This window comes from Poeciliopsis prolifica, unplaced genomic scaffold, assembly GCF_027474105.1.
Source record: "Poeciliopsis prolifica strain line A6 unplaced genomic scaffold, Auburn_PproV2 SCAFFOLD007, whole genome shotgun sequence".
Taxonomy (NCBI): Eukaryota; Metazoa; Chordata; class Actinopteri; order Cyprinodontiformes; family Poeciliidae; genus Poeciliopsis; species Poeciliopsis prolifica.
In genome coordinates, this window is record NW_026562382.1 from 7994255 (window position 1) to 8009182 (window position 14928).

General features: G+C 36.1%; 3 protein-coding genes across 4 annotated transcripts; 2 read left to right on the forward strand and 1 right to left on the reverse strand.

Annotated features, from left to right (window-relative positions):
- Window positions 1-3452: 3452 nt before the first annotated feature.
- LOC129361211 (ribosyldihydronicotinamide dehydrogenase [quinone]-like) lies at window positions 3453-4638 on the reverse strand. Its single transcript, XM_055031957.1, is given in 6 exon segments — window positions 3453-3538; window positions 3541-3748; window positions 3817-4092; window positions 4145-4275; window positions 4343-4492; window positions 4635-4638. Coding segments are annotated over 6 exon segments (855 nt in total).
- A 2878-nt stretch (window positions 4639-7516) lies between these two features.
- LOC129361349 (uncharacterized) lies at window positions 7517-10668 on the forward strand. The gene is made up of 5 exons (XM_055032151.1): window positions 7517-7593; window positions 7672-7989; window positions 8077-8167; window positions 10032-10101; window positions 10451-10668. The coding sequence occupies exons 1-5, from the start codon at window positions 7518-7520 to the stop codon at window positions 10547-10549; spliced, it is 654 nt and encodes a 217-aa protein (XP_054888126.1). The 5' UTR covers window position 7517; the 3' UTR covers window positions 10550-10668.
- A 2302-nt stretch (window positions 10669-12970) lies between these two features.
- LOC129361350 (uncharacterized) lies at window positions 12971-14238 on the forward strand. 2 transcript variants are annotated; one of them, XM_055032152.1, is made up of 5 exons: window positions 12971-13042; window positions 13143-13448; window positions 13526-13616; window positions 13882-13957; window positions 14071-14238. In XM_055032152.1, the coding sequence occupies exons 1-5, from the start codon at window positions 12976-12978 to the stop codon at window positions 14188-14190; spliced, it is 660 nt and encodes a 219-aa protein (XP_054888127.1). In that variant the 5' UTR covers window positions 12971-12975; the 3' UTR covers window positions 14191-14238. The 2 variants fall into 2 exon arrangements, with proteins under 2 accessions (XP_054888127.1, XP_054888128.1); XM_055032153.1 differs by having other exon boundaries at window positions 13885-13957.
- Window positions 14239-14928: the final 690 nt, after the last annotated feature.

The following is a 14928-nucleotide window of genomic DNA, read 5'->3' on the forward strand; positions in this document are numbered from 1 at the left end:
CACAATTGACTTTAATGTGCTGTTGGGTGTCACTGTGATAAGAGAGGTAATTTCATCCTTATTCATTCTCATAGCACAAGGAACAAGAGGAAAGCTATTTTGTTCAGGATGCAGGCTGTTATTGAAAAACCCAAGCAATTTTTCTATCATCCAGCTTTTTTATAGAACACAAGAGCATTTTTGATGAGCTGTGGTTTCTCAAAATCTCTCACATACTATTAACTCTATTAAAATGTTCAAAAGTCAGATTTTCATAGTAAAAGTAGACCCCAATAAATTATTTCAAAATGTTCCTACTTTTGATGTGCAGTTTATATTCTACAGTATGACTGAAAAGAAGCGAATCAAGCAAAAAACGGTGCAACAATCTGGTCTGTGTGGACACAGAGAATTACTTTGAAACACTTTTTTTAATTTTCCACATTTACTCTCTTCCTGTCAGCATCCCACAGCCTGGGTTGGTGTTGTTTGTCCTCTGTGCCCTGCAAAGGTTTCTTGAACATGATTGTTGAGTTGTCCACAGCCACCTTCTGGGTGCCCCACACATTTTCTGTCAGATTTATTTCTGAAAAATAAAATTTCTAAAATTCCTAAAATATCTAGGAATTTTTGGAATGTTTTGGGTCAAAACTGAAAGTTATTTAGAACAACTCATGATTTGACCCAAGTACATTAAATGGTTATAAGATATACAAAAAAAAATTATTTTTAGAACATTTAAATACTGCAACTTTACTTTGAAAGCTAACCATAAGGTGATTCTGAAGACTAAAATATACATGCAAACTTGTAAATTAATAACTGTGAACAAAATAATCAGCCTACTGAGGAAAGAAAAGTTGCAGGTACACCGTGGGCGAAAAATATGTTGTGGTTAATTTGTGCTTCTTGAGGTTTATTTTAGTCTCTGTGTCTTTGCTCTTTGCACCAGCATGCGTTTGTTTCTTCCGGGCCTGTAACCTTTCTCTCACAAACTTCTATGTTGGTAACACATAACTAGTACAAGGCCTCAGCAAAAACAATCCACCCTGTTGTTCTGATCGGGATGGACACTCAGATCGGCCTCTCTTTACATTGACATGTTTTTTCGGACCAAATTAGCTGCATGACAGATGGTTCTCTGGATGACATGGTCGTGAAACTAGCAACACGCTAATTAATGCAACAGCATCTGTGTTCTCAACCTACAGGAACTGACATTTTTTTGTCGCAGTTACTGCAACCTTTTATGACGAGTAAGGATTAAACATGCAAACAATGCAATCAAGACATGTTCAGGCCATTACAGTTTATGCTCCTATTTCTAATTTAAATTCATGCACAGAGGAGATGTGTATGTTGGAACAGACCATGCAGTGTTCACCACACACAACAGAGGCAGAGTAGCTGCTCCAATGTCTCTCTGTGTTTTGCCAAGGGCTTTCTGACAGGCATCTCAAATATTCTCAAACAAGCATGAATGCCTGTGAGGTCAGTGACGAGATGCAGCCAGTAAGACTCTCCCATACACACACATGATTGCAATCAGTTTCTGCTGTGCTCCCTGAAACTTCTGTTATCAATGTTTAGATATACATATGTGTATATATCATCTGAGATCTGCAGAGTAATTCAGAAAGTGAGAGAATCTTTGGTGCAAACGTGGTTGAAGGTTGAGGTTAACGTTGAGAGTTAACGCTTCCTCTGATAGAATCAGGATAGGATCATGTAGGAGAGCCCTGCAGTTGAAGATAATAGGATTAAGGCTCTTTGTTCAAAGTGTAACATGTATAATATTTCTTTGCCTGCTGAATATAATAAATTCATAAATATTCAAAGACAGAGGAGGAGAGATAATAGATGCAATCGAATCAGCTAAACACTGCTACTTATTAGTTGACATTTTTTCCTGCCATAATGGCAACAAACAGGATTATTCACATGTTTTTGAGTAACAACCAACGCTCTCTATTCAGTGATCTTATCCGACCTCCTGCACCTCCTGAATGCTCTCAACCAGCATCTCAGTGTGAAAACAGTTTCCATAAAGAGAATAGACATAAATGTGGGAGGTAAACCTGGTACAAACTCACCCATGTATTACATCAGACATCTGCAGAGAGATGGGTCTTCTTAGTTAACACTCACACTCAAGAGCAGACTTTGAAACAAGTTTTCTGTTTGTCAGAGACAAGCAACCCACTAATGCCAACGTCACCCTTTAAATAGAGCGACATTGGCTATCAAAATTATGCTCATAACTTAGTAAAATAATTTAAGCATTCAATTTTTTGTTGAATTATTAACTGCACTCATGAAGAATTGAATGTCACAACAGGAAAATTCCTATTAATCGTTTGTAAAAGATTTATTGAGACCATGACTAATAGTATGTTAGTTATTCACGAAGAGAAGCAAGAAGAAAACAATTTTAGAAGGAAATCCATATGTGCAGTTTTCTATAAGTGATGGAGGCAGCACTGCACATATGTAGAAGTTGGTGATTGGATCAGAAGGCACAAAAATGTGAAGTTTTGACCTACAAGTATATGTTGTTTGTTATTGTGGTTTCTTGCATAGTTTTTCTCTCTCTCTCTCTCTGCAGGTCTGGAGGCAGACTTCTAGCACACAGACTTATGTTCTTTCACTCCTCTGCTCTTTCCCTTTAAGCATTTTTTCCCCTCACCTTCTTTCTCTCCTTTTTCCATCTCTGTGTACATTGTATTCGAAATAAACCCACCTGTGTAAGCCTTTGATGAAAAAGTAAGACATTGTAAAATTGTGATTACCGTTTTATTAAACCACCTTTGGTCACATATTACCTCAACTTGTTACTATTTACTGTTCATTTTTAAAATGGAAATCTCATTGCTATGGACTGTAACTTTGCACAATTTTCTGTTGAGAATTACATGCTACAAAGATTTCTTTTGGAAACCCAATGTATGTTGCAAACGTTGACTTGTCTCAAACCCCTGAAACACGTGAGTTTCATTTTTCTGTTTGACATTTTTTGTGAGCTTTTTGCGTGGCAGTCTGTGTGGGCAATGACTAATATACTGAATAGAAGGCCCCTCTATAAAGAACACCGTTTCTAGTATCTGTCCTTTAACCCATCTCATAGCTCTAGATATTTAAAGAGCATTATTGTGCACAATAAAGTTTTTACAAGAGACATACCAGTGAATGAAACTGACCTTTCCATTTTATCTTTAGCTTCTTAAATGCCATCTCCTTGGTGGTTACACATTTTTAAAACATTGAAAATACAGCTGGGGGAAACTCAGCACATCAACTTCAGTAGTTACTGCCAGAATTAAATCTGTAGGTTAGTAATTTTTAAATCATTCCTTTAATTTTAAACAAGTTTGATTCACATTTAGATTATGAAAAAGTGCAAATTGAAGTCAAGTCATGTAAACTTCACATCTTCAGAATGAACCAAGTTTCATTGATCATACAATGGCAACATTTCAACATCCAGCCTTTATCTGACTGTAAGGCGGAAGTGGCTTGTTCAGGTGGATGCCCACAGTCAGACCAAACTCCTGCCGGGACGCTTCTCATGGACATCAGGCTTCAACTGGAAAGTCTTCTCATCAAAACAGTCCAAGGTTGTGTAGGACAGGGACTTCTCCTCCAGCAGGCCTTGCAGTCGTGTGCGCCAGTTCTCCAGCATGTTCTTACGATCTTCAGTAACTACCAGAGCCGGAGCCCAGAAGATTTGAGGGGCCAGAACCTGGAAGCCACAGTACTGCAGGATGCCATTCTGCAGAGAAAGACTTGCTAAGAGGTTTCCAGTATGTTGCAATGGAACCAGTCAAGACACTAAACTACCTGCAGTGACCACAGTGTGATGTTCATGTCTCCATTCATACCCGTTGGACTGAACATGGATTCTAGAGACCCAGTAGTGAAGGACAGCATGGCTTTCTTGACCTAGAAGGAAACAGGTTGAACACAGCATGTTTGGATTTCTGCAAACCCTTCATTGAACTCTTACCTTGAAGGTTTCCCTTGTGAAAAGGTAAAGCCACTGGTGAGCACCCGATCAAGCCAGCTCTTCAGGATACCAGGAACACTGAACCAGTACATGGGGAACAGAAAGAGGGACTACAGTAAGTACATCATTGTGCATTTATAGATCACCGATATGTAGAAATACCTGAAAGATAATCAAATCTGCCTCAGTGAGCTCAGATTGTTCCTTTGTGATGTCATCTGAAAGTTTTCGCTGCTCCCATGGAAGTTTGGATTCACCAAGATAACAGAAGTTTTCAGGATTCTTCAAGTCTCCTGTGCAAGAAAGATTCATCAGGCATTAATAAAGCACAACATTTGAGAAACCTGCATTGATTCTTACCTTTGATATCCTCAGCTAAACCCATGGCATACAGGTCAGAGATTTCCACTGTGTAGCCATGAGCAGTCAGAACCTCCACAGCAGCGTTTTTAGCTGCAGCATTGAATGAGCCAGAGATTTTATTGGCATACACAATCAGCACTTTCTTGGCTGCAAACATATGAAAGAATATATTTCGCACCAATCAGATCATAAATGTTTCTGTTTATCCAAACTACACAATTCAACTTAGATTTTGAAATCAACTTCCCAAAAGAGAACATATGAAGGAAAAACAAACAAAACTTGTTACCCATTTCAGAGCCGATGGCTCAAATGTCTATGATCAACTTTAAATAACCTGAGTCAACAAAACTATCGCTTTTATACACTGAACTGTTTGGGTTGTCAATCATCTGAACTGAATGGTTGTGAGTTTATGCTGCCACACTCTCACTGACAGTAGGTGGCAGCATAAACCTAGAAGTTGCTTGTGATCCTCATAATAGAAAAGAAGAAGAAGCGGAAGACAGGTGAGGAAGAAGTACATTATATCAATAGAAAGTGGGCGTTAAAATCAGGTTTTGCATATTGTTTTGAAAAATAAAATGTAAACATCTAATGGTATTTTCACAAAGAAAAGCATTTCACCTGAAATTAACCATGTTGTGAACTGTACATAATGTGAGAAGATAACATAAATAGATGTTTCTTAGTGCAAGTTTTGATCGCCAGCTACCTTGGAGTTCAGAGAATCGAAGCACCAGCTCTAAATCTTTGTAGTTGGGTTATTATGTTGTCTGTTACCACAATAATTTTGTCACAATTCTCATTAACACAGAAAGTCTCCTGTAAATGTCAGCGAGAAACAGATTATGATTAATTATTAGAGTAATCTCAGAAGACATAATGACAGACAGCAGTAATGTCTACCCATAAGTGCTGAGAAGAAACAGGACAATCATTAATGCCTCTTCAGGAGCAGCAGCTTTTTCAGTGATGTTAGTCTATATACATGTTAATGTAGATCAAAAAAAGTTTACAACTTTCAGATGTATATTTAAAAGAATGCCCTGGGAATACGTAAACCTCTAGAATATACCCAGGAAAATAAACAGTGGAATGTTTTATCTTCAGATTTGTAGAAAAAGAAAAACAACTTACTCATAGAAAAATGATTAACCAAATCCCTGATTCATCCCCAAAACACGAGGTGCAAATTTACCCCGATGGGCATCTCCAGGCTGGTCATAATGAATCCATGTTGGGTGAAAACATGTGGGAATCCATTCTGTCAGCTTCTGCTGGACTTTCACAAAGATGTCCAAAAAAGTATTTTGTCCATCAGTGCTATTACGTTTTTAACATGAAGTCTTGTCAAACCAATTTAAAAGTAACAAAATACATGAAAATATCATGAAGAAGAGCAGTCATTGGTGCAGTCAGTTTATTTCTGCAGTCAACAGATCAGAAGAGAAAAACAATTTGAAAATGTTTCCATCTGCGCGTTTGTTTGTCCCTCAGGCCTCTTCTAAAGTTTGCCAGTGAACGTCAAATGATTCAGAGATGAAACTATTGTGGTCACATGATTGACCTCTTTGGCATGACCTCAGCCTGTCATGTTTAGAGAAAGTTGAAATGTTCCATACAAGCTAAGATTAAACATTAGATGTGGAACAGTTTCAGATGTTGGAAGATAGGACATACTTGGTCTGTCCTGGTTAGCAACTACAGATAGTTTCTTACTGCTTGTGCTTTCCAATAAAGAGTTATCCAGCTAATGTCTGCTTTGGTAAGGGACCAAATGCTTATGATTATAAACAATGTTTGTTTATATCTTTGTACATCAACAATATTATCAAATCATCAAGGAATGAAATGAATAGCTCTCCTTGTGTATAATGGATTCTAGAAAACTGGTAACTAAAACCAGAAGTCACTGAAAGAGAACAAAATGTGACAAAACGCTCGTCATGAGCACAGCTTGTGTGGTCTGTTACTTAACAAGAAACATCTTGTTACTTCCCCTTTAGACGTAGCAAGCAACGTCTAAAGGGGATCTAACAAAACTGGACAGATGACTGGATAATATCTAAATTTGCACAATTTTACCAGCCTCAGTTAATTGTTTTTGAATAAATATCTGCAAGCCTGGACGTCAAATCTACCAAAACAGAGAATGCTCCATCCTAAAATGCAGCTTTGTTGTCAAACATGCTGATCTTTGAGTGAATCAGATGATTTTTTCCCTTCCTTCACTCTTATTTAGTTGCTTGATACATAGAATACTTTTGTGGGCATTTTGCCGTGTGAAAAATCACACGGCAAAACCATGTGACTTATCATTGCTCAAAGAACTCCCTCACTACTCTACACTATATGCACATGGACTGTTTTACATTCTAACTAGTAAGCGTTTGAGGAACAAAATGAATACACAAAGTCTTACACCACAACACTTGACCGAGTCATTTAAATTACTTTGTAATATAAACCACCTTTCACATAACCTACATGCAGAAATGCATATCCCACATATCCTGGTTTACACTTGTTGCTCCACCAGGTACCACACTTCACCATTTCTCACAGAAAGTTCTAACCACAATTTGTGAATGGCATCAAGAGAAGAAACTCAGACTTTCTAAAGTAACTTACTAATTTAGATATGAAGAACTGAAACAGTCGTAGTTTTAAAAGTCTCACCTCTAGGATGCAAAATGCAACAGAAGTTATCTAAAAGAAAAAGCTAAGTTGGACAAGAAAACAAGCACTGCTAATTATTTGAATCAGGCTCTTAAAATCTCTATCATCACCTGGTTATAATGGTTGCAATGTGGTAGAATAAAATTAAAATCAAACCATCTCTGAAAAAGTTGCCTCCCACAACTTTTTGAGCCTTGACTAACTTTGTGGTTACTCTGTATGTGAATTTTATTTTCATGCCTAAAACTAATTTTTATTAATGATTAACTCCAATTTTGTTGAGCAAAAAGACAAAAACTAAATCAGAGGATTCTAAATTTAAGAACTGTGCACATGACTCAAGCATGACTTTACCTCAACCCCTGACAAGGTTATACATGCAGCTTTGACTTAAGCTCAGCCAAACAGCAACTAACCACTTCCTTTCCTGAGCACCTCCTCCACAGCAACATTTAAGGCATCAGACAGTGAGCTAGTCTTTCACTGTCTGATGGTCATCATGTTCAGCATGAAGCAAGCTGCTCTGCTCTTCATTCAGCTGTCACAGACAACCTATGTATTTGCAGGTATAGAAACAATTCTTATTTGCTATGCAAGATTCTTAAATTAAGATGTCCTGTTAATTATTTTTTCTTCAATAACAGCGCCGGCTACAGCAGACCACTATGATGTGTCGGTGTCCAGAGGAGACCCAGTCGTGCTCACCTGTTATATATCTAATGAAAATACAACAGTTCTCAAATGGACCAAAGACAGATGGTATTTTGTGCACTCCATCTCCAATAATCGAACTTTTTCTAATTTCTCCTCTCACAGACTGAGAATAGACACAAACAAACCTTCTACACTCAGTATTGATAATACTCACCATGATGATGCAGGAGTTTATTCTTGTAATATAACTGGTAGTAAAGGCCTTTACAACATGTCATGGACCGTAACAGTTCTTGAAAATCAAAATGGTATGTAAGCATTTACTGACTCTTTCTGTAACACACACTGTAACATTTTAAAAATAATCTGTGTGCCATGTTGATCATCTTTTATAGGAACCAGTCCATCACAATATATTATGGTCGCACTACTACCTGCCTTTGGATTCCTTTTATGTTGTTCAGCATTAACTGTCTGCCTCTGCAGGTGAGTGATATTTGATTCTAGATTTCTAACAAGCATACAAATTTTACTTTGTTTTGTTCTCCTAAAGAGCTACAAACATTACTGGCACAGCTGATGTCAGTATAATGATCGTGATCCGTATATTATGTTATCAATAATCTCATCTCTCTTGTTCCCTCCTGGTTGTTTACCTGATAGTTTGGCTTGGGGTGCTGTTGAAATTATTGAACTTTTAATTTTTATTTATTTTTCTTTTTACAAAGACACATCAGAAACAGGCCACAAGCAAAATCAAATCTCCCATTTCTGAAAATGTTGTTGTTGGTGGGTCTCTTCTTTTGAAGCAAATGGTGCCTAAAAATTGCATTAACATAAGGTACAATAATGTGATCATGAAGACACTACAATGTTCAACATGATAATAATGGAATTAGGTCTGCCAGAAAAACACAGAAAATATTTTAACATAGATTTCTCTCCTTTTTTATTTTGCATTTTTTGTTTTTTTTGTGACATCTCATTCAGAAGATCTTGGATTCTTATTATTTTTAAATACTGTGTTCAGTTATCCATTACCATTACATTTTCTTTTCTTTGTCAGAGATTTTGATTAATTCATGTAAACATATAAAGTTCATATTGCACAAGAAACTAAAATTATTTTATGTTTAAGTTTTGTTTGTGGCTAACTGCAAAAATGTAGCATCATATTTCTTGAAAGCTTTTAAAAACACAAAATATATTTTAACTACATCCACCACAAAAAACAGCTTTGGTTTTTTTGGTGAATCTGCATCTTGTATGGTACTTTTCAAAATCAGAAGATGGAAAATTTTATTATTTTCACTGAGCTTACTAAAAATTATTTTTCGAAATAATACAGTTGCTCGATGGTAATATCCAACACCAGAATTAATGTATTTAAGACATTACATCAGACCAATAAAAAACTAATACAGAAGTCTGGGCTCAGTGAAAAATATCTTGAATACTTCATTGAGGTTAGAAAAGCATTTTGACAAGAATCAAAATGCTTTTCTATGTCCTGAGTGGGAGATCAAATAAAGGTACATGTCATGATTTAAGGTTTGATGGTGGACCCAAATGGAGAGAGGAGCGACAGAGAAAGCTTTTAGGTGAAGAATGTTTAGTAAAAGAATTATAAAAATAAAATAAAATAAACACAGGGAACCAGAGCCAAACAAAAACAGGAATCCAGACCAAAAAACCAGTTGGATAAAATAAGGAGGTAACAGAATCTAACATTAGATCCTGACATTAGAGGGAATAGCAAATATGGCCACTGTAAAACTTTGCACCTTTACGCGTAGGCTTCAAGTTATATGTTATGGAAAACTGAGATATGAAAATGTTTTTTTTTTTTTTTTTTTGCAGATTTATTATTTTCTACTTATTTTTTAGCATTTTTATTTACTTTTTTTTTATGTACCAAAACCTCCACTCAATTTTATACTGTGTCTGTATAATTACATACATTTTAAAATCAGATTAAACAGAATTATTCAGGTACTCACTACTTAAGAAACAATTTTACCAAATACATTTTTACATTTACTTTAGTAAGATTTATAGCTGTTCTTCCCAACTCTGCAAATGGTTTTGGACAGTCATGTGACTGTAATTATCAGAACTAGAAAACAGGTATTAGAATCTGAATATTGAGTGAACCACACCATCTGAACGCTTTGTGGACAGGTTTTTCTTTTTGGTGCCTTTTTAGACTTTTTACATCTATTTTCAATAAATCCTTACTATGTGAATGCCAGCAATTTCAAACTAGCCTTACTGTGCAAAGTGTTACCTGACCTTTTTAGCTTCTTTTACAAAGTTATGAAGATTAACGGTTATTGTTTTATCTCTGTAGAAAATATGGCACCAGAAAAGAGAGACAGAAATCAGTCCAACCCCAGACTCAGCTTCAAGTGGGAGGACAGGTCAGAGCATTTTATGTGATTTGCATACTTTTATTTCTGCCTTTCTGACGTAGAAACTAAAGTGTATTTGAAGCTACTAACCTCACTTCCTTCTTTATTTTTGTCTGATTGTACTGATAACTGACAGAGCTACAGAGATGAATGTGGCTACAAACAAGCAAGCAACTCATCAGAAAAACCTCATGTTTTTTCATAGTCATCTCTGATACCTACTCATATTTCATCAGTGCTTTTATTAATTTATTTATTTACTGTCTAATTAACAGTGTGATGACTTGTTCTGCTTCCTGCTTGTTTCCGTTGTTTGGCTCCTCTGACTTCTAACTGCGACTCTGTCGTTTTGCTGCAGGAAGTCCACAATCAGATGCGAAGTCCAGGTCAGTGGAGGAGCAAAAAGCACAGAAGAGACTACCTGGAAAAACTGAATTCTGTTTATGGTCATGTCTGAGCTCAGACCTCTTTAATTTACTTGAAAAAAAAACCCAGTTTGAAGGACATTATTATTGTTATTATTTAACAAAAGAGATGTTTAACATGTCAATAAAAGGAAGTCACAAATCAACAACATATATGTCTTCACACATTGTCTTTAATATGCAAGATATTTGTAGCCACGATGAAGTTGCTTCTCAACTGCATAAGAGAAGCAACGTAGTTATTAATTCTAGTTCATTTGGATTGATTTTACTGCTTGAATGCAATATAGTACAACTTGCGCCCAGTAGAGGGCAGATGGCGTCCTTCTTAGCTTCCCGTCGACACAATAAAAATTGTGTCAAGTGTTTTTCTACATGGTCTCATTTGCAAACACTATTGTCACTATTTTCTAAACCGGATGCCAGTCTGCCAAACATTATTTCCTTGTCCATGGTGAGATGCAGATGCATCTAGTCCTCTGATAAGGCAGTGACAGACAATAAACTGATCAGTTGTATTATCAATATGTAATCACAAACACATTGCTGTGTTATTAAAAATGCCAAGGAGTTAATGGTTTTAAGACAACAAAATATGTGTGGGAGGCAGATGTAAAGTGATAAAAATGTGTCAGTGAGGAAAAACTGAAACATGAATATTTTCCATTGACAATAGAAACAAAGTGAACAGTCAGATGTGGAGGTGTTGCTGTCACGTGAAACAGGCTTTAGTGGTCTTTGTTATCCGATGCATCTAGTTCCTTCTTAAGGACGTCACAGTTCATCTTTGCATGTTGCCATGTAATCAAAACTTGATAAGCTTCTTAGGCAACTAAAGTTTCATTTGTAAGTCTGGAAAATGTGTTTGTATGTTCTTAAAACTAAACACTGGGCCTCCAGTTCATCTCAGGTTCTGTATCTGATTCCATCACCAATAGCCTCAAATGTGACCAAGACGAGAAAATGTAATGATGGACCTCAGGCGCTTGATCATGAGAAATCCCATTTCTATAAAAGAAAAGACAGAATTTATTTCTATATCTCAGATTAGTTTGGTAATTTCTGTACTCGGCCAAAGTAATAAAGAGTACAGAGTGACTCTCTTGCTGAATATCTCCATTACTCAGGTCATGTTCGCCACAGCCTCCTTTCTGCCCTCCAGCACCCTGCTGTTCATTATCTAGGCCCATAACTTGTTCCAGTAGTATCTTCTGGTACCACATGGACCTGTGATGTTTCCTCATTTCAATACTTACCCTCAATAACAGGATTCCTATCCAGTCTATCCTCCCCATAAAGACCCACGTGGAATAAAAACCATCAAGCTGCTGCACATTCACTGTTAATTCTAGAAATATATCTACTTTGAACCTCCCTTGTTTTATTTCAGTGTTTTCTGCTTACAGAAAAAATACAAACCATAGTAATCAGTTTATAAAGATGCCATTTATTTAGATTTGTTTATCCTTCAACTACTTTTATGTGGCCTCACAACAGCTGTCTGCTAGTAATGTCATTTTGTCTTTTAGCTGAGAATAAACACAAATACAGTATGTTACAGTTTCCAATTCTGATCTGATGTCAGAGGCTAATTTAAAGTTTATTAAACTAGATATGTGTGTTTGTGTGCTTTCTATTTATTTCTTTAATATTATTCCAATCTAAACCTATACTACTACACATGTGCATTAATACATGTCTAATTAATAGGACATTTTTCTTTGAAAAACTGTCTGTTATTACTGAAAATGGGTCTTTTAACTGAAATAAAATATCCTGATTCATGTGACTTCACTGCAGTAAAAAGGTTTGTTTAGATGTAGCGCAGTAGATATCTAGCGAGATTGAGCTTTAAAAAAATTAATAAAAGAAACAAAGGAGATGAGGTGGTTGGCTATGTGTAAGAGTAATATTTTTACTCTTACATTTTTAAGAGTAATATATTAAATTAGATAAACAATTATATAGACTTAGAACAGACAGGGGTTGCATGAGTTTCTTCCTGTGAATGTTTGGCTCCTCTGCGTTCTTTGGCTTCTTCCCATTGTCTAAAAACACTATCAGAAAATTTATAGCAAAACCAGGGAGGTTTTGCAATAACATGCCAACAAGTTTGTTTTAAAGGCAAAGAGTGACCTCGCTATGCCTTTAAAACTTATCAGACACAATATTTGACCTGTGTCTCATATTTACAAGGTTCTAAATGTGAATACGTTGGCAGATTTACAGGAAACATGAATAGTTTATTTTTCTGCTTTGAGTTAAAACTCTTCATTAACAAAATGGATCAAAGTTTATTTAGCTGATCTACTCCAAAGTTAGTTTCTGACAAACATTTGAGTTGCACCTTGCCTTACAGGTTTTTTTTTCAAAGAAGCGGAAACAGTCATTTCCTTTTCTGTTCTCCTTCACAGCAGCATCACACACACATTATCTGACTCCTCATAAGTTGGACATCATGCTTCTCTTGAACCAAAAAGCTTTGCTCTTTATCCAGCTGGTAAATATCTGGAGTGTCTCAACAGGTAAAGAGTGAATTACTGTTTATAAATATTATTTATTTATTTATTTATTTTCATTTTAGTTATATTTATTGTTTTATTTTTATTTCATTTTCTCCTACAGCAGACCACTCTGATGTGTCGGTGTCCAGAGGAGACCCAGTCGTGCTCACTTGCTATATGTCTAATGAAAATACAACAATGACCCAGTGGACCAAAGACGGATGGTATTTTATGCACTCCTCCTCCAGTAATCGAACTTTTTCTAATTTCTCCTCGGACAGACTGAGAATAGACACAAACAAACCTTCTACACTTAGTATTGATAATACTCAGCATGATGATGCAGGACTTTATTCTTGTCTTATAACTGGGAAACAAGGCCTTGACAGCACATCCTGGACCGTAACAGTTCTTGAAAATCAAAACGGTATGTAATGAATACATATGCAGCAGATATACTGCGAAGTTTAAATTTTAATCTTCGGTTAATTCTTATTTTTTCAGCAAACGGTTCATCACAGGGTATTATATTTGCACTTCTATTTGTCATTGGATTAATTTTATGCTTCATGACTACAGCTATCTGCCTCTACAGGTCAGTAAAATCTCAAAGCTACTTGTGGACTTTTATTGACTTGTGCTTCTTATTTTTAAAAAATAATAATTAACTTGAGACTTTTAATAAGTGAAGCCAGAGAAATATGATTTTTAGTTCTGTGGATGATTTCCTATCGGAAGCGTGATCACTTACTGTGAATCAGTAAAAACAATGAGTTTTACAGATGTTGTAAATAACACTGTGAAATAAACATCAAGTTAATGTTTTGTGGTGCATTTCTTTGGTTGTTGTTTAATGTCAGCAGGAGGAACGTATCTGGACACCAAAACCAGGACAGCAGAACATTTACTTGGGTTCAATACAACATTCTGGATGGGGTAAAAGTTAGAGAAACTTTATCGTGCAATTTGTTTTTTTATCCAGCAAAGTGCTTTATTTTTTTAAACTGCTTTTGTTTCTTTCCCAATCTTGGCTTTTTTCCTACCTTCAGCCCTTGGAGGCAGTTCCTTCATCATTCCAAGTTACCGCAGTATGGAGGAGAACTGGCAAGCAGGACGTGGAGGCAGAACTGATGACCAGAGGAACAACGAAAACATCAGGAAATGACTGACCTAAACCAGTTTACTTCACGCTTTGACTTGAAGGATTCATCAAAAAGATCCAGTTTGAAAGATATAACATATTTTGTTCTTAAAACTGTAAATTCAAACATCTAATGTAACTGTTACATATATCCTCTGTTTTCAACTGAAACGACTTATGATTGCTTCATCTTTTTGTGATAATCTAAATAATAGCATGCTTTATGGGAGAGGTCTTTACATTATCTAAAACAGCTTTCAATGCCAAATGCTTCTTTTCATGGCAATAAATTAGCCTCAAACTGACTCTTTTCATTTTAGATTCAAATTTATCACGTGGAATGTCATCTTATTTTATTCCAGTAGGGGGTGGGGTTCACTTATTTTGAGATGGAATTTGCAGAGAATGTAAAAGTGGTAAATATTCTAACATTTAATTGTCACAAAGTATGTGACATTACATTGGTAATTATTTAACAACTGCTGCATGGTGGTACAGTCCTCTCACAGGAAGAAGCTCACATGTCTCAGTTTGATGATCTGTGGAGTTCATGTGTTTTCCACCTGGCTTTCATTCTGGCTGCTTTCTGTCCCACAGTATGCACAGTATGGTAAGTGGCCTGTTTCTGTAAAGTGATTTATTAAGTGCAATGGACCCCAAAGTGCTTCACATTTTAAGAATTGTTAGCTAAAGCTGGTAATTACTCTGGCATGATACCCTGTGAGGGATTCACCCCCTCACTAAAAGGTGCTGTATTTGGTGCTTT

What these genes read in the sequence shown, in the direction of transcription:
- LOC129361349 (XM_055032151.1), top strand. Translation starts at nt 7,518, where the DNA reads ATGGTCATCATGTTCAGCATGAAGCAAGCTGCTCTGCTCTTCATTCAG. An exon ending in GACAACCTATGTATTTGCAG is followed by an intron (nt 7,594 to 7,671) that starts GTATAGAAACAA and finishes CTTCAATAACAG; the next exon opens with CGCCGGCTACAGCAGACCAC. An exon ending in AGTTCTTGAAAATCAAAATG is followed by an intron (nt 7,990 to 8,076) that starts GTATGTAAGCAT and finishes CATCTTTTATAG; the next exon opens with GAACCAGTCCATCACAATAT.
- LOC129361350 (XM_055032152.1), top strand. Translation starts at nt 12,976, where the DNA reads ATGCTTCTCTTGAACCAAAAAGCTTTGCTCTTTATCCAGCTGGTAAAT. An exon ending in TATCTGGAGTGTCTCAACAG is followed by an intron (nt 13,043 to 13,142) that starts GTAAAGAGTGAA and finishes TTTCTCCTACAG; the next exon opens with CAGACCACTCTGATGTGTCG. An exon ending in ACAGCTATCTGCCTCTACAG is followed by an intron (nt 13,617 to 13,881) that starts GTCAGTAAAATC and finishes GTTTAATGTCAG; the next exon opens with CAGGAGGAACGTATCTGGAC.